Here is a 19,002-nt window from a genome sequence, read left to right on the forward strand (position 1 = left end):
ACACACACGATCTCGCTCACTCACACACACTCACTAATCATTCTGTGTGTTTGTCCTACAGATGCTGTCCACAGTGTTGAACATCATCATCTTTGAGGACTGCAGGAACCAGTGGTCCATGTCCAGACCTCTACTGGGCCTCATCCTGCTCAACGAGAAGGTACAGGTACACAACCACACACCCATTATCCAACCATTCCCTGGAAGACGTGGCAATTGTTGCTGAGTGGACTATCCTGGCTACAAAAAAGGAAAGAAAAAAACCTAACACACCAGCCTCGTCCTGTGTGTCTCCATTCCTGCAGTATTTTGCCGACCAGAGATTTTTCTTTTTTGTGCGCTTTGTGTGTGTGTGTAGTATTTTGCAGACCTGAGGAACAGCATTGTGAACAGCCAGCCTCCAGAAAAGCAGCAGGCCATGCATCTCTGCTTTGAGAACCTGATGGAGGGGATAGAACGCAACCTGCTAACCAAGAACAGAGACAGGTACACACAATTCCATTGACTGTGTGTGCGCTCACTTTGTGTGTGTGCTCACTTTGTGTGTTTTTTAACTGTGTGTATATTAATCTGTGCAGGTTCACCCAGAACCTCTCGGTGTTCCGGAGGGAGGTGAACGACAGCATGAAAAACTCTTCATATGGAGTCAACACCAATGACATGATGAGCTGACATTCCACACACGCACACCTGCTCCACACAGAGCAGCTTCCCAAAACTCAACCCGCTCCTCTTCTCACCCCCTCTTCCTCTCACCCCTCTCCCTTGTGGTTCCACCCTCCTTTTTATAGAAGCCTATATAAATATACAGATCTATTTTAAAGCCAGTCTGTAGAGGTCACCCTGCTACTCGCTGGGAGGAGAGGGGGATGAGGATGGAGGGAGGATATCTCTACACACTTTGGAGGGAGAGAATCTGCGGGGGAGGATGAGTGGGGGGATGAAGGTGAAAAGGGAGAAGCCGGTAAATGTAGTTCTCTGCTTCTGCCTGCCTTGTATAGAAACACAACAAATCAAGTGTACATTTTTTTTCATAACATTTTGAACAATGTTTATATTGATTGAATTTAAAACACAAAATGAGAAACGTGTGATTGAACTTTTTACAGTGTAGTGAGTCAGTGCACCTGTCTGTCTGTGTGTGGGGAAAAAACTTTCTACAGGGGATGAGAGGAGCGAGAAAGTAGAGAGCACTAGAGCTGTGAAGGGGTAGAGACAAAGAGAGTGAGAAACTGTCCATTTTGCAAATTTTCCTCTGGCCCTCTGATTTGAGTGATGTACATACCTACCACTGTTACTCCCTAGGCACTGCCCCTAGACACCACCTTTAGCCCCTAGACACCACCTTTAGCCCCTAGACACCACCTTTAGCTCCTAGACACCACCTTTAGCCCCTATGCACTGTCCAAAGCCCCTAGACACCACCTTTAGCCCCTAGACACCACCTTTAGCCCCTAGACACCACCTTTACCCTCTATGTACTGTCCAAAGCCCCTAGACACCGTCCAAAGCCCCTAGACACCACCTTTACCCTCTAGACACCATTTTTAGCCCCTAGACACCACCTTTAGCCTCTGCACTGTCCAAAGCCCCTAGACACCAACTTTAGCCCCTAGACATTTTGCCTAGAAAATAATTGCTTGTTCCAATAGAATTGGTTGGGTGTGGGGCAGGGTTATGGTCATGCTCCACTTTACCCTCTGGTAGGCTGGTTGGAGCTGACACTAACCTCAGGGGAGTCGGTTGGGTTAGGGGAGCGTGAAGTGTCTCAGCATGCTAGCTAGTGTGTAGGGGTCACAGATCTGATAACAGAAAGTAGCGTGGCTGCAGTCTATCTCTGGAGTATGTGTGACTCTCAGAGAGTGTGTGTGTGCTCGTGGCGCTGTAAAGGAGCAGTGCGCTCCAGACAGAACCTTCCAGGATATTCTAGAACGTTCAGCTCTCGTTTCCGAGCTCCCTGAAGGATAGTTTATTTCTAATTGAGAATCTAAAGAAGAAGAATGCAACCTTTGGTAGAACAGAGAGCTGTGTATTACAGGGAAATGGGTGGTAAGAAAAATACAGAACTGTGTATTAAAGAGGAGATGTGGGTTCATTAGCAACTTGTGCTACTCTACAGGTGTTGCTGCTAACTGTTTGTGACGACTAGCTCATCTCTAACAATGTTGATTTGACTTCCTGGTTTATTGTTTTGGTTCCCTAAAGTGAGTGTGTGTGTGTGTGTGTGTGTGTGTTGGATCGGTACCTTGGTTCTCTGATGTGAGTGTGTTGAATCGGTAGTTTGGTTGAGTTGTGTGGATGTCTGCTACATATTATAGTGTCGGCATTGTGACTGCAAATAAACGTTATTTGATTTGTATATCGTGCTGTCACTGTGTTTCACTGCACAACATGGGTCATGTCTTTAGTGTGTGGTGAAGACTAGCAAGGTAATTGTCTTCATAAGGATTTATCTGAAACACAGGCTACAGGTTGATTTTTGACATCCATTTATTCAGATTCAGGTATAAAAAAATAATAATATATATATACAGTTCAAGTCAGAAGTTTACATACACTTAGGTTGGAGTCATTAACTCGTTTTTCAACCTCTCCACAAATTTCTTGTTAATAAACTATAGTTTTGGCAAGTCAGTTAGGACATCTACTTTGTGCATGACACAAGTCATTATTCCAACAATTGATTACAGACAGAATAATTCACTGAATCCTAATTCCAGTGGATCAGAAGTTTACATACACGAAGTTGACTGTGCCTTTAAACAGCTTGGAGAATTCCAGAAAATTGTCATGGCTTTAGAAGCTTCTGACAGGCTTATTGACATAATTTGAGTCAACTGTTTGGCCACAATGACCATTTATGTTTGGAGGAAAAAGGGGGATGTTTGCAAGCCGAAGAACACCATCCCAACCGTGAAGCACGGGGGTGGCAGCATCATGTTGTGGGGGTGCTTTGCTGCAGGAGGGACTGGTGCACTTCACAAAATAGATGGCATCATGAGGTAGGAAAATTATGTGGATATATTGAAACAACATCTCAAGACATCAGTCAGGAAGTTAAAGCTTGGTCGCAAATGGGTCTTCCAAATGGACAATGACCCCAAGCATACTTACAAAGTTGTGGCAAAATAGCTTAAGGACAACAAAGTCAAGGTATTGGAGTGGCCATCACAAAGCCCTGACCTCAATCCTATAGACAATTTGTGGGCAGAACTGAAAAAGCGTGTGCGAACAAGGAGGCCTACAAACCTGACTCAGTTACACCAGCTCTGTCAGGAGGAATGGGCCAAAACTCACCCAACTTATTGTGGGAAGCTTGTGGAAGGCTACCTGAAACTTTTGACCCAAGTTAAACAATTTAAGGCAATGCTACCAAATACTAATTGAGTGTATGTAAACTTCTGACCCACTGGGAATGTGATGAAAAATAAAAGCTGAAAATGACTCTCTACTATTATTCTGACATTTCACATTCTTAAAATAAAGTGGTGATCCTAACTGACCTAAGACAGGGAATTTTTACTAGGATTAAATGTCAGGAATTGTGACAAACTGAGTTTAAATGTATTTGGCTAAGGTGTATGTAAACTTCCGACTTCAACTGTGTGTGTGTATATATAAAACACATGACGAGGCCAGAAACCAAATGCAGTCGGGTACACTGGGTAAATCTGAAAGAACACCCTATTTCTTATTTAGTGCACAACTGCTAGCCAGAACTCTGGTCATAAGTGGTTCACTATAGAGAATATGGTGCCATTTGAAAGACATTTACAACTTTGTACAAGGACATACGCAATCCCAGAAGTGCTTGGCACAAATAAGAGGAAAGCTAATTACATATAGCTACGATGCTCAGTTTAGACATCAGTACACACACACTTGTGGGATGCAGGCATGTGTGTGTGGGGGGGCGGGGGGGGACTGACTTCTGGGCCATGTTCAGTAAGCAAATGTTGCAGATAGAAATACTGTGAATTGTTTGTTGTACATATTTATCTTAAGGTGCCCTGGGGTGTATTACACAGATTGTTACAAAACGTTTTGCAACAAACCATTTATTCCAAGCGGAAAATGAGTTTCTATTGTAAAAATTCAGGTAGGTCCCTCCTGGTTTAGTTTTGGTTCTTAAATGTTTTCTGTTGCAAGACGCAAAGAATATACCCCTGCTGAACTTTCCCCTGGTCTAGTTTCCAGTAGACCATCTATGTTGTCAACAAGGTGGGTGACCACAGGAAAAGTTTGTAAGGAGATGGTGGTATGTCAAGCATTGGGAATGTTTACACTAGTAACCAGGGTTGTTAAAACTTTCTCTGTGTTAGAGGTGGTGGTGGTAGGGTTTATAAAGGGTGTTTACCTGGTACACAGGACTGACAACTTTCTCTGTTACTGGGTTAGAGGTTATAGCAGGTTGGGTTATAGGGTGTGGGTTTAAGAAGGCTGCTTTTTAGCCTGGAAAACAGGGGTGTTGAATCCTTCTCTGTTCCTAGCGATCTCGATGGCAAAGAACTGGATCCTGGTGGCTGCAGGGACAATAAGGTCATTGTTAAATGCGCATGATAACAAAAAATCCTGGTGAATATTCATTAAAAAAGACAGAAGGCCCACACAATTATGCTCCTAATTAGTGACAACATTTCTTGTGTAATAGTGACTGACAATACCAAATATGGTGTTTTCCTCTGTGTAGTCCTTCACACAGTCAAGTCGTAGCAGAGTCCCGTAGTTAAAGTCCTCCACCACTCCGTCAAACTGGTTACAGAATGGACGCCACTTCTATTGATGCCAATACAGAGATGAGGTTAGTTTCTCTCACACACACACCCACCCACTCTTCCTCTGTCCCTCTTTGTATCTCTGACTACTGTAACACACATTGTCCTCTACCTCTTTGGCCTCTGCCGTTTTGAGCATGTCTGGGTCCAAGTTCTTAATGTTGAGGTCTGAGAAAGATTCTTTGAAGGATGTATAGATCCGGTCATCCACCTTGGTCAACTTCAGATTACTGGGGTCTACCGACGAGATCAGCTACAGTACACACACATTATTAGCTAGAGGGGAGAGGACTAGATCAGTGCAATGTGGCTGCTAGTATTGATAATAGGCTCCAACTGGTGCAGGTACTTGTGAGTAAGAGATACTCACATTGAAGTAGATCTCTGCGTGATTGTAAGCCTTCATCGCCCACATCACTTCCAGTTGAGGCTAAGACACATGCACACACACACACAGGTTAGCTAACTGACACTACAATTATACTGTGTTGAGTGTGTCAGAGGATGGAAAACCTCAATAGACCGTGTGTTGGCAACTCACATCGTTCCCATAAGCCTCAGCTGGTAGAGACAGAGCCTGTGCGGCTGCTGTAGCTCCCTCCACGCCCTGAAATAACATGATATAACAGAATCATTAACATTATAATTACAGTATTACAATTGCTCCTTTACACTAGCTTTGGGACACAACACAGGAGTCTGTATTGGTTGGAGTCCCTGAGTTGTGAATCGTTCTGGTGGGTGGCAATGGAAAATAACCCTACCAAAATATAGCCGGCTACACCAAAAAATTATTTCCTGTCAACGAAAGCATATAATCTCTAGGAACTCGATTTACCAGACGTAAAGTGAAATGTGACCCTCAATATTAAATAAAGGTCTGAATCCAACTTTTTTTCTGAACTACACCAAGTGTGTGGTTTAATGGCAGCCCGCTGTCTAACAGGAATAAAATTTTGTTTCAGACATTTATTTGATAGCGAGGGACACATTTCACTTTACATATGGTCCTGCTGGAGGTCATTTTGCAGGGCTCTGGCAGTGCTCCTCCTTGCACAAAGGCGGAGGTAGCGGTCCTGCTGCTGGGTTGTTGCCCTCCTACGGCCTCCTCCACGTCTCCTGATGTACTGGCCTGTCTCCTGGTAGCGCCTCCATGCTCTGGACACTACGCTGACAGACACAGCAAACCTTCTTGCCACAGCTCGCATTGATGTGCCATCCTGGATGAGCTGCACTACCTGAGCCACTTGTGTGGGTTGTAGACTCCGTCTCATGCTACCACTAGAGTGAAAGCACCGCCAGCATTCAAAAGTGACCAAAACATCAGCCAGGAAGCATAGGAACTGAGAAGTGGTCTGTGGTCACCACCTGCAGAACCACTCCTTTATTGGGGGTGTCTTGCTAATTGCCTATAATTTCCACCTTTTGTCTATTCCATTTGCACAACAGCATGTGAAATTTATTGTCAATCAGTGTTGCTTCCTAAGTGGACAGTTTGATTTCACAGAAGTGTGATTGACTTGGAGTTACATTGTGTTGTTTAAGTGTTCCCTTTATTTTTTTGAGCAGTGTACATATGTCACCTTGTCCGAGAGAGATTTACATGGTTATCAAAACGTCACGCCAGGGTAAGCCTACACGAAACACAGCCCTTATTGTAAGTGTTTGGAAAATTCCCTACGGGAAAAATGAATGGCGGATAAACGATTGAAACCATTTCCCTGTTTGACTACTAGGTTTTATGGGTATGATTACACCTCCACTGTGGGGCTCTATATATTGTGGTAGGTATTTTCCATCGCCACGGACCAGAACGATTCACAACTCAGGTAGTCCGACCAATACAGACTCCCGATGTTGTGTCCCAAAGCTTCTTCACAGTTCACACCCTAAATAATACGACGAAATGTTGTCACTGGCATTATCAATTCAATATTACTGTTATTGCTGAAGTCTAATAATGGTATTGTAACGACCCTGTGTTTATAAGCGCGGAAATCGACTCTGCCGCACGAGCATGCTTTTGCGGCACAGTTGATAGCGCGCCGGACTTCGGGCTAGAAGGTCGAGGGTTCGAGACCCGCTCCCTGCCTGTTTCATTACACTGGCGTCAGAAGTGATCGGACCTTGCATCCACGACAGTGCGTGTGCTTGGCCGGTGAGCGCGTTCCTGTAAGACGTAGAGTCGCAAGCTAGCGCGAGGACGCGCTCTTTGAAAGGAGGGAGTAGTGTAACGACCCTGTGTTTATAAGCGCGGAAATCGACTCTGCCGCACGAGCATGCTTTTGCGGCACAGTCGATAGCGCGCCGGACCTCGGGCTAGGAGGTCGAGGGTTCGAGACCTGCTCCCTGCCTGTTTCATTACAGTATTAAAACATGTTCAATTCAATCAATGTTGTTCCCGTTTAGGAAGAGGCATTACTACAAATAAAAATGCAGCATATACTTTAGAATTCATATACAGCTACAATTTACCGGTATATGACATGTACATTCAATTCAAATACAGTTATTCAACCGTGTGGATTCTCACCAGAGAAGCAAGTCCATTTCCCGACGCCATTGCTGTAAACCCCTGACCCGATGACGTCACATCGTTCTGCTTAAAGGGCCCACGCCTTGTCTCCTTCCCTACATCTGCTGTGACATCTGGGACTGGTTAAAGCTCAATTCTGTAATCCATTGTTCACCATGTTGCTTCTTATCTACTTGTTGTCAGATAGGCTAGGAGAGGGAAGGAGCTGGGGAGAGAAGAGTAAAAGAGAGGAGGAGACGAGAGAGAAGAGAGGACGCACTCACACCCTCCCACCAGTCTCCTCAACATCTAGAAGCGCGCTTAAACGGGGCTGATGGGATTTCGGAATGCTCGATCTGTTCGCGTCACTAGCTGGAGTGTTATTTTGTTGATGACGGCGGATTGATTGGCAGGTAAGATTAGATCATTTGATTCCATTTTATTATTAGTTACGTTTATAAAGACATTACACTTGACTAGGGACTGTTGTAGTCTAGGTCGGTCTGAGCGGTAAGGTCGTCTGGGAAGGGTTAATAATAACCTATATCATTTTGTCATGGGGTCTATTCAGCACCTTTCATGTAAACAATTCAAGATCTTGTCTTCTAGACCGCCTCTCATTCCCCGTCGTGCGAATTTATCGATGAAAGGCCGCATGACGTGGTTATTATAAGCCTACTGAACAGGGAGGATATGATAGGCTTATACAGTATGTGATGTAGTACTAATTGTCTATAGCCGATATGAGCCTATATGTTCATCTGTTGCGTCGATGTTTATCTATTATGAGGCTATATTGTAAAAAAGTTTTATCATAACAATAAAGCAAATATGACTCCATGAAAGCCACACCAATAACCGTTAGCCAGACAAGCCAGGGGTGCATAGGCCATCAGGCAATTCTGCCAAAAGCCAGATGGGCTGCACCATTATTTTGGTGTGTGGGCTGATCGGGAAATTGACACACACAAATATTTTTTTATATACAATACTCATTCTAGGGTTTTTCTTGTACTATTTTCTACATTGTAGAATAATAGTGAAGCCATCAAAACTATGAAATAACAAATATGGAATCATGTAGTAACCAAAAAAGTGTTAAACAAATCAAAATATATATACTTGAGATTATTAAAAGTAGCCACTTTTTGCCTTGATGACAGCTTTGTGTAACGGATGTGAAATGGCTAGCTAGTTAGCGGGTACGCGCTAGTAGCATTTCAATCAGTTACGTCACTTGCTCTGAGACTTAAGTAGTGTTGCCCCTTGCTCTGCAAGGGCCGTGGCCTTTGTGGAGCGATGGGTAACGACGCTTCGTGGGCGTCAGTTGTTGATGTATGCAGAGGGTCCCTGGTTCGCGCCCGTGTCGGGGCGAGGGGACGGTTTAAAGTTAAACTGTTACATTGATGCTGTTGACCCGGATCACTGGTTGCTGCGGAAAAAGGAGGAGGTTGAAAGGGGGGTGAGTGTAACGGATGTGAAATGGCTAGCTAGTTAGCGGGTACGCGCTAGTAGCATTTCAATCAGTTACGTCACTTGCTCTGAGACTTAAGTAGTGTTGCCCCTTGCTCTGCAAGGGCCGCGGCTATTGTGGAGCGATGGGTAACGACGCTTCGTGGGTGTCAGTTGTTGATGTATGCAGAGGGTCCCTGGTTCGCGCCCGTGTCGGGGCGAGGGGACGGTTTAAAGCTATACTGTTACATTTGCACACTCTTGGCAGTCTCAACCAGCTTCATGAGGTAGTCACCTGGAATGTATTTCAATTAACAGGTTTGCCTTAAGTTAATTTGTGCTATTTCTTTCCTTAATGCGTTTGAGCCAATCAGTTGTGTTGTGCAAGGTAGGGGTGGTATACAGAAGATAGCCCTATTTGGTAAAAGACCAAGTCCAAGAACCGCTCAAATAAGAGAAGACAGTCCATCATTACTTTAATTAAGACATAAAGGTCAGCCAATGCAGAACATTTCAAGAACTTTGAAAGTTTCATCAAGTGCAGTCGCAAAAACCAAAAAGCGCTATGATGAAACTGGCTCTCATGAGGACCGCCACAGGAAAGGAAAGACCCAGAGTTACATCTGCTGCAGAGGCTAAGTTCATTAGAGTTACCAGCCTCAGAAATTGCAGCCCAAATAAATACTTCACAGAGTTCAAGTAACAGACACATCTCAACATCAACTGTTCAGAGGAGACTGCGTGCATCAGGCCTTCATGGTCGAATTGCTGCAATGAAACCACTACTAAAGGACACCAATAATAAGAAGAGACTTGCTTGCGCCAAGAAACGCAAGCAATGGACATTAGACAGGTGGAAATCTGTCCTTTGGTCTGATGAGTCCAAATTTGAGATTTTTGGTTCCAACCGCCGTGTCTTTGTGAGACGCAGAGTAGGTGAGGGGATGATCTCCGCATGTGTGGTTCCCATTGTGAAGCGTGGAGGTGTGATGGTCTGGGGGTGCTTTTCTGGTGAAACTGTCAGGGATTTATTTCGAATTCAAGGCACACTTAACCAGCATGGCTACCACAGAATTTTGCAGCAGTACGCCATCCCACCTGGTTTGCGCTTAGTGGGACTATCATTTGTTTTTCAACAGGACAATGACCCAACACACCTCCAGGCTGTGTAAGGGCTATTTGACCAAGGAGAGTGATGGAGTGCTGCATCAGATGACCTGGCCTTCACAATCACCCGACTTCACCCCAATTGAGATGGTTTGGGATGAGTTGGACCGCAGAGTGAAGGAAAAGCAGCCAACAAGTGCTCAGCATATGTGGGAACTCCTTCAAGACTGTTGGAAAATAATTCCAGGTGAAGCTGGTTGAGAGAAGCCAAGAGTGTGCAAAGCTGTCTTCAAGGCAAAGGGTGGCTACTTTGAAGAATCTAAAGTATATTTAAGTTTTTTTAGGACATTCAATTTACTGTTGGATGGCTACTAGCAGTGGGTATTATATTTAAGGTTAACGATCTAGTTGATGTGTTTTAAGTTTCCACTCATGTGTTGAACTCCAAATGAATTAGCCTATGAAATTAGTGAACATAAAGATGTATGTAATTCATCTCTCTGGAGTCCTATTTTTACAGTAAAATATAGCAATTATAGTCTAATTGTCAACCCTAACAGAATTCATGTCAATCACTGGATTAGGTTGAACAAAATAGAGAAAGAGAGAGAGACCGCATTAACTGCCGTGGGATATGCGTCAAAAGCAACCTTGGGAAAATCCTCTGCATTATCATTAACAGCAGACTCATACATTTCCTCAGTGAAACAATGTATTGAGCAAATGTCAAATTGGCTTTTTACCAAATTCCCGTACAAAAGACCATGTATTCACCTTGCACACCCTAATTGACAAAGAAACAAATCAAAACAAAGGCAGTCTTCTCATGCTTTGTTGATTTCAAAAAAGCTTTTGACTCAGTTTGGCATGAGGGTTTGCTATACAAATTGATTTAAAGCTGTGTTTGGTGAAAAACGTATCACATTATAAAATCCATGTGCACAAACATTAAGTGTGCGGTTAAAATTGGCAAAAAACAAATTTCTTTCCACCGGGCTGTGGGATGAGACAGGGATGCAGCTTGAGTCCCACCCTCTTCAACATGTATATCAACGAAGTGGCGAGGGCACTAGAACGGTCTGCAGGACCCAGCCTCACCCTACTAGAATCTGAAGTCAAATGTCTACTGCAGCACCTAGATCTTTTGCACAGATTCTGTCATCTATGCCATCAAAAGGAACATAAAATTTGACACACCAATTAGGATCTGGCTAAAAATACTTCAGTTATCAGAATCAGTTATTGAACCCATTGCCCTTTATGGTTGTGAGGTCTGGGGTATGCTCACCAACCAAGAAATAACTAAAAGGGAAAAACACCAAATTGAGACCTCATGCAGAATTATGCAAAAATATATTCTGTGTACAACGTAAAACACCAAAAAATTGCATGAAGAGCAGAATTAGTCCGATACCTGCTAATTATCATAATCCAGAAAAGAGCTGTTAAATTCTACAAACACCTAAAAGGAAGCGATTCCCAAACCTTCCAGAACAAAGCCATCACCTACAGCGAGATTAACCTGGACAAGAGTCCCAAAAGCAAGCTGGTCCTGTGGCTCTGTTCACAAACACAAACAGACCCCACAGAGCCCCAGGACAGCAATACAATTAGACCCAAACAAATCATGAGACAATAAAAAAGATAATTACTTGACACATTGGAAATAATTAACAGAAAAACTGAACAAACTAGAATGCTATTTGGCCCTAAAGAGAGAGTACACAATGGCAGACCCAAAATGAAGGAAGCTTTGACTACAGACTCAGTGAGCATAGCTTTGCTATTGAGAGAGGCCGCAGTAGGCAGACCTGGCTCTCGAGAAGACAGGCTATATGCACACTGCCCACAAAATTAGGTGGAAACTGATCTGCACCTCCTAACCGCCTGCCAGATGTATGACCATATGAGAGACACATATTTCCCTCAGATTACACAGACCCACAAAGAATTTTAAAACAAACCCAATTTTGATAAACTCCCATATCTATTGGGTGAAATACCACAGTGTGCAATCACAGCAGCAATATTTGTGACCTGTTGCAACAAGAAAAGGGCAACCACTGAAGAACAAACACCATTGTAAATACAACCTATATATAGCCATAATGACATGTCTCTATTCCTTTGGAACTTTTGTGAGTTTATTATTTATTTCACTTCCTTTGTCAATGGTAACATGTTTCCCATGAGAATAAAGCCCATTGAATTGAGAGAGAGGGTTGTTTTGGTGGTAGTGCAGAAAATTATACTATTTTAATGGAAATTTCTCTGTGAGCAGAGTTGGGGACTTGAGTCTGTGACTAGGGCACTGTCGTGGCAAAATGTAGATCTCTGCCTAAATAGACATACGCAAAAGTAACTGCTATTCATGTGTAATTACATGATTCTGACATGCAAAAACTTGGTATATTTGGAAAGAAGACATATGGGTATAACGACACAAGGCAAGACCCAGATGCAGACACAGGAGGCAGATGGTTTGAGCTCTGGTAGTTATTAATCAAATCAAATCAAAGTTTATTTGTCACGTGCGCCGAATACAACAGGTGTAGACCTTACAGGCTCTAACCAATAGTGTGAAAAAAAGGTGTGTGTGTGTGAGTAAAGAAATAAAACGACAGTAAAAATACATTTGAAAATAACAGTAGCAAGGCTATATACAGACACCGGTTAGTCAGGCTTATTGAGGTAGTATGTACATGTAGGTATGGTTAAAGTGACTATGCATATATGATGAACAGAGAGTAGCAGTAGCGTAAAAAGAGGGGTTGGCGGGTGGTGGTACACAATGCAGATAGCCCGGTTAGCCACTGTGCGGGAGCACTGGTTGGTCGTGCCAATTCAGGTAGTATGTACATGAATGTATAGTTAAAGTGACTATGCATATATGATAAACAGAGAGTAGCAGCAGTGTAAAAGAGGGGTTGGGGGGGGCACACAATGCAAATAGTCCGGGTAACCATTTGGTTACCTGTTCAGGAGTCTTATGGCTTGGGGGTAAAAACTGTTGAGAAGCCTTTTTGTCCTAGACTTGGCACTCCGGTACCGCTTGCCATGCGGTAGTAGAAAGAACAGTTTATGACTGGGGTGGCTGGGGTCTTTGACAATTTTTAGGGCCTTCCTCTGACACCGCCTGGTGTAGAGGTCCTGGATGGCAGGCAGCTTTGATGTACTGGGCCGTACGCACTACCCTCTGAAGTGCCTTGCGGTCGGAGGCCGAGCAATTGCCGTACCAGGCAGTGATGCAACCGGTCAGGATGCTCTCGATGTTGCAGCTGTAGAACCTTTTGAAGATCTCAGGACTCATGCCAAATCTTTTTAGTTTCCTGAGGGGGAATAGGCTTTGTCGTGCCCTCTTGACGACTGTCTTGGTGTGTTTGGACCATTCTAGTTTGTTGTTGATGTGGACACCAAGGAACTTGAAGCTCTCAACCTGTTCCACTACAGCTCCGTCGATGAGAATGGGGGCGTGCTCGGTGCTCCTTTTCCTGTAGTCCACAATCATGTCCTCAGTCTTGGTTACGTTGAGGGATAGGTTGTTATTCTGGCACCACCCGGCCAGGCCTCTGACCTACAGGTCAGAGGCCTGGCTGTCTATAGGCTGTCTCGTCGTTGTCGGTGATCAGGCCTACCACTGTTGTGTCGTCTGCAAACTTAATGATGGTGTTGGAGTCGTGCCTGGCCATGCAGTCGGGGGTGAACAGGGAGTACAGGAGGGAACTGAGCACGCACCCCTGAGGAGCTCCAGTGTTGAGGATCAGCGTGGCAGATGTGTTGCTACCTACCCTCACCACCTGGGGGCGGCCCGGCAGGAAGTCCAGGATCCAGTTGCAGAGGGAGGTGTTTAGTCCCAGGTTCCTTAGCTTAGTGATGAGCTTTGAGGGTACTATGGTGTTGAACGCTGAGCTGTAGTCAATGAATAGCATTCTCACATAGGTGTTCCTTTTGTCCAGGTGGGAAAGGGCAGTGTGGAGTGCAATAGAGATTGCATCATCTGTGGATCTGTTTGGGCGGTATGCAAATTGGAGTGGGTCTAGGGTTTCTGGGATAATGGTGTTGATGTGAGCCATGCCCAGCCTTTCAAAGCACTTCATGGCTACGGACATGAGTGCTACGGGTCTGTAGTCATTTACGCAGGTTGCCTTTGTGTTCTTGGGCACAGGGACTATGGTGGTCTGCTTGAAACATGTTGGTATTACAGACTCAATCAGGGACATGTTGAAAATGTCAGTGAAGACACCTGCCAGTTGGTCAGCACATGCCCGGAGCACACGTCCTGGTAATCCGTCTGGCCCCGCAGCCTTGTGTATGTTGACCTGTTTAAAGGTCTTACTCACATCGGCTACGGAGAGCGTGATCACACAGTCGTCCGGAACAGCTGATACTCTCATGCATGCCTCAGTGTTGCTTGCCTCGAAGCGAGCATAGAAGTGATTAAGCTCATCTGGTAGGCTTGTGTCACTGGACAGCTCGCGGCTGTGCTTCCCTTTGTAGTCTGTAATAGTTTGCAAGCCCTGCCATATCCGACGAGCGTCGGAGCCGGTGTAGTATGATTCAATCTTAGCCAAGTATTGACGCTTTCCCTGTTTGATGGTTCGTCGCAGGGCATAGCGGGATTTCTTTTAAGCTTCCGGGTTTGAGTCCCGCACCTTGAAAGCGGAAGCTCTACCCTTTAGCTCAGTGCGAATGTTGCCTGTAATCCATGGCTTCTGGTTGGGGTATGTACAGTGGGGAGACAAGTATTTGATACACTGCCGATTTTGTGCAATATTATGCAATAAAATGCAAATTAATGACTTAAAAATCATACAATGTGATTTTCTGGATTTTTGTTTTGGATTCCGTCTCTCACAGTTGAAGTGTACCTATGATAAAAATTACAGACTTCTACATGCTTTGTAAGTAGGAAAACCTGCAAAATTGGCAGTGTATCAAATACTTGTTCTCCCCACTGTAAGTACAGTCACTGTGGGGACGATGTCCTCGATGCACTTATTGATAAAGCCAGTGACTGATGTGGTGTATTCCTCAATTATAATCCAAGGGATAGACAAAAGGCAGGTCGGGGACAGGCAAGAGTTCATAGCCAGGGCAGAGTCCAAAACGGTACAGGGCGGCAGGCAGGCTCGAGGTCAGGGGCAGGCAGAGTGGTCAGGCAGGCGGGCTGAGTGTCAGGACAGGCAAGGGTCAAAACCAGGAGGACGAGAAAACCGCTGGTTGACTTGGCAAACAAGACGAACTGGCACAGACAGACAGAAAACACAGGTATAAATACCCAGGGGATAATGGGGAAGATAGGTGACACCTGGAGGGGGGCGGAGACAAGGACAGGTGAAACAGATCAGGGTGTGACACTGGGAGATTTTAAGGAAATGATCAAAACATACAGTTGAAGTCGGAAGTTTACATACACCTTAGCCAAATACATGTAAACTCAGTTTTTCACAATTCCTGACATTTTATCCTAGTAAAAATCCCCTGTCTTAGGTCAGTTAGGATCACCACATTATTTTAAGAAAGTGAACTCAGAATAATAGTAGAGAGAATTATTTATTTCAGCTTTCATTTCTTTCATCACATTCCCAGTGGGTCAGAAGTTTACATACACTCAATATGTATTTGGTAGCATTGCCTTTAAATTGTTTAACTTGGGTCAAACGTTTCGGGTAGCCTTCCACAAGCTTCCCACAATAAGTTGGTTGAATTTTGGCCCATTCCTCCTGACAGAGCTGGTGTAACTGAGTCAGGTTTGTAGGCCTCCTTTGCTCGCACACACTTTTTCAGTTCTGCCCACAAATGTTCTATAGAATTGAGGTCAGGGCTTTGTGATGGCCACTCCAATACCTTGACTTTGTTGTCCTTAAGCCATTTTGCCACAACTTTGTAAGTATGCTTGGGGTCATTGTTTATTTGGAAGACCCATTTGCGACCAAGCTTTAACTTCCTGACTGATGTCTTGAGATGTTGCTTCAATATATCCACATAATTTTCCTACCTCATGATGCCATCTATTTTGTGAAGTGCACCAGTCCCTCCTGCAGCAAAGCACCCCCACAACATGATGCTGCCACCCCCGTGCTTCACGGTTGGATGGTGTTCTTCGGCTTGCAAGCCTCCCCCTTTTTCCTCCGAACATAACGATGGTCATTATGGCTAAACAGTTCTATTTTTCTTTCATCAGACCAGTGGACATTTCTCCAAAAAGCACGATCTTTGTCCCCATGTGCAGTTGCAAACCGTAGTCTGGCTTTTTTATGGTGGTTTTGGAGCAGTGGCTTCTTCCTTGCTGAGCGGCCTTTCAGGTTATGTCGATATAGGACTCGTTTTACTGTGGATATAGATACTTTTGTACCTGTTTCCTCCAGCATCTTCACAAGGTCCTTTGCTGTTGTTCTGGGATTGATTTGCACTTTTCGCACCAAAGTACGTTCATCTCTAGAAGACAGAACAGTAAAGAGGCACTGAGTTTGACGGTAGGCCTTGAAATACATCCACAGGTACACCTCCAATTGACTCAAATTATGTCAATTAGCCTATCAGAAGCTTCTAAATGCATGACATCATTTTCAGGAATTTTCCAAGCTGTTTAAAGGCACAGTCAACTTAGTGTATGTAAACTTCTGACCCACTGGAATTGTGATACAGTGAATTATAAGTGAAATAATCTGTCTGTAAACAATTGTTGGAAAAATGACTTGTCATGCACAAAGTAGATGTCTTAACCGACTTGCCAAAACTATAGTTTGTTAAAAACCTCTACCGCTTCTCTCTCCCGGATCCGGGATCCTCCTCATCAAAAAAGCTGACTAGCATAGCCTAGCCTAACGGGACAGGGATATCATATAATATAATTTCATGAAATCACAAGTCAAATACAGCAAATGAAAGATAAACATCTTGTGAATCCAGCCATCATTTCCGTGTTTTACAGCGAAAACACAATATGTATTTATATTAGCTAACCACAATAGCCAAACACACAACGGCATGTTTTCACCATGTTTCCACCGCATAGGTAGCTTTCACAAAACCCAGAAATAGAGATAAAATTAATCACTAACCTTGAATAACTTCATCAGATGACAGTCTTATAAAATCATGTTATACAATACATTTATGTTTTGTTCGAAAATGTGCATATTTGAGGTATAAATCGTAGTTTTACATTGCAGCCACCATCACAAATAGCACCAAAGCAGCCAGAATTACAGAGAGCAACGTGAAATACATAAATACTCATCATAAAACATTTATGAAAAATACATGGTGTACAGCAAATGAAAGATAAACATCTTGTGAATCCAGCCAATATTTCTGATTTTTTAAGTGTTTTACAGCGAAAACACAATATATATTTCTATTAGGTCACCACAATAGCCAAACACACAACGCCATTTATTCACCGTAAAGATAGCTTTCACAAAACCGACAAATAGAGATAAAATTAATCACTAACCTTTGGACAACTTCATCAGATGACAGTCTTATAACATCATGTTATACAATACATTTATGTTTTGTTCGAAAATGTCCATATTTAGAGCTGCAAATCGTGGTTATACATTGTGAATACGTAGCAACAATTCACCAAAATCTCCGGAGATATTTTGGACAGTCACCTAATCTAATCAAAGAACTCATCATAAACTTTACTAAAAAATACATGTTGTACAGCAAATGAAAGATACACTGGTTCTTAATGCAAACGCTGTGTTAGATTTTTAAAAATAACTTTAGTAGAACATACAGCACGCAGTATTGTGAGCCAACATTTACCACAAAAATACGAAATAACATCATAAATATTCTCTTACCTTTCTTGATCTTCCATCAGAATGTAATGTGATTCTCCTTAACCACCACACCACATAAAAAAATTAAAAGTTAATTTTAGGTTTGGTAACCCCTATACAAATTCCTCGTGACCCCTCCACCCTTTTGACCATTCTAGAATTCTATTCCAGAATAAGACGACAAAAAGCGTAAATCTATTTAAAAATATACCACATAAAATGTCTCATGATATAAAGAAAAGGCTTTCTGAATTTGCGTGGAGTGTTTGGCCATCTAATTTAAATGTGTTACCTTTAGAATCCATTCCCCTGGCATTTCACCTAGATTCTTCAACCCACAATACGATTTCCTGTGGCAAATTTAGCCAATTTCTCATTGCAAGGAATCCGCAATATTTAATCCCTGGCCTAGGTTAGGTAAAACGTGATCTCATACATCTTCCTTCACATATAAACTGTAATCTCTATGAACCACTTATCGATCGAACAGAGACTGTACACCCCTAGGTGAAAGTTCCATTCTTGCTAATCTCAAAACGATTAGTTGTTGCTCTTTTGAAAAAGATGCAATTTCTTGTATAGCGGCATTTCCTTCGAATGCAGTAGGTTCCAGTATCACCTTACACTCATTCTTCCAATGCCTGATAGTCCCACATCTAAAACAGGGAACTATCTCCTTACGCTTTGATGTGTTTTCGCTATGTTTCTTTGTCTTACCTTGGCCATTGAAACTATAGGTAGGGATTTCTCTATGGCCCTATTAACCCCTCGCACGTCTGTTATATTCCACTCTCAAAACATTGTCTTGAATTAAATCTACCACCCTCGCAATTACCGTTTTGATCACAGGGTTCAAACCTGCCATCAAAACAGAAGTACAAATTCTATCAATACACTCCCGTTCCAGGTCTTTCTGTGGTAGTGTAGTGGTACTCATTCCGGGTTTATCGTGATGCATTTTTTGTTGATAGAATCTTGTCCAATTTGAGCAAAACGCTGGTATATTGAGCTTTTGATTCTGGTTTTATGTCTTTATGCCAAGTCATAATTGCCTCCCTGAATTCTTTATTTGATTTGAATTCTCCGTCAGCAGGAAAATGTGATCTAATTTGCAATTTTCTTTCCATATTCCTGCCGAATTGGTGGAATGCTCGTGCGCTTCTTTCAGCGCCTCCATTGCTTTTTAAAAATCTGCTAGCTCTATTTTACAGAGAGAATCGGAGCCGTTTGTCGCCATATCAATAGTTATTATTCCCTAACCTCTCCCGACGGTGTTCAGGGTATCTTAGATTACTTCACTCCTGTCTATAATACACAACTTCTATTAACTATTTTTTAAGATAGCACTACACACTTC

The 19,002-nt window shown here is 43.2% G+C and overlaps 3 protein-coding genes across 7 annotated transcripts in view; 2 read left to right on the plus strand and 1 right to left on the minus strand.

Moving 5' to 3' along the window:
* The window catches only part of LOC120044977 (exportin-7-like), a 31,114-nt gene extending 28,755 nt beyond the window's left edge, over positions 1 to 2,359 (plus strand). For all 5 annotated transcript variants that reach the window (XM_038989761.1, XM_038989764.1, XM_038989762.1 and 2 more), the window contains 3 exons: positions 62 to 160; positions 359 to 486; positions 579 to 2,359. In XM_038989761.1, the coding sequence (XP_038845689.1) occupies positions 62 to 160; positions 359 to 486; positions 579 to 672 (321 nt within the window). In that variant the 3' untranslated portion in view covers positions 673 to 2,359. The remainder of the gene's footprint in view (positions 1 to 61; positions 161 to 358; positions 487 to 578) is intronic.
* Positions 2,360 to 3,531: 1,172 nt separating this feature from the next.
* On the minus strand, positions 3,532 to 7,475 carry LOC120044978 (protein PBDC1-like). Its single transcript, XM_038989766.1, has 6 exons — positions 7,309 to 7,475; positions 5,317 to 5,382; positions 5,146 to 5,205; positions 4,888 to 5,028; positions 4,665 to 4,776; positions 3,532 to 4,523 (listed from the first exon to the last, which is right to left on the minus strand). The coding sequence occupies exons 1-6, from the start codon at positions 7,336 to 7,338 to the stop codon at positions 4,432 to 4,434; spliced, it is 501 nt and encodes a 166-aa protein (XP_038845694.1). The 5' UTR covers positions 7,339 to 7,475; the 3' UTR covers positions 3,532 to 4,431.
* A 116-nt stretch (positions 7,476 to 7,591) lies between these two features.
* LOC120044979 (dematin-like) overlaps positions 7,592 to 19,002 on the plus strand; it is a 40,548-nt gene continuing 29,137 nt past the window's right edge. Inside the window, exon 1 of the mRNA XM_038989767.1 lies at positions 7,592 to 7,703. The gene's annotated coding sequence lies outside the window, so the exon portion shown is untranslated. The remainder of the gene's footprint in view (positions 7,704 to 19,002) is intronic.

The sequence above is a fragment of the Salvelinus namaycush genome, chromosome 3 (genome assembly GCF_016432855.1).
Source record: "Salvelinus namaycush isolate Seneca chromosome 3, SaNama_1.0, whole genome shotgun sequence".
Taxonomy (NCBI): Eukaryota; Metazoa; Chordata; class Actinopteri; order Salmoniformes; family Salmonidae; genus Salvelinus; species Salvelinus namaycush.

Excerpts from the sequence above, each read along its gene's own strand:
- LOC120044978 (XM_038989766.1), bottom strand. The coding sequence starts at position 7,338 with ATGGCGTCGGGAAATGGACTTGCTTCTCTG. Across the intron at positions 5,029-5,145 it reads ACGCAGAGATCTACTTCAAT|CTGATCTCGTCGGTAGACCC; the intron begins GTGAGTATCTCT and ends TGTGTACTGTAG. Across the intron at positions 4,524-4,664 it reads AGAGGAAAACACCATATTTG|CCACCAGGATCCAGTTCTTT; the intron begins GTATTGTCAGTC and ends TTGTCCCTGCAG.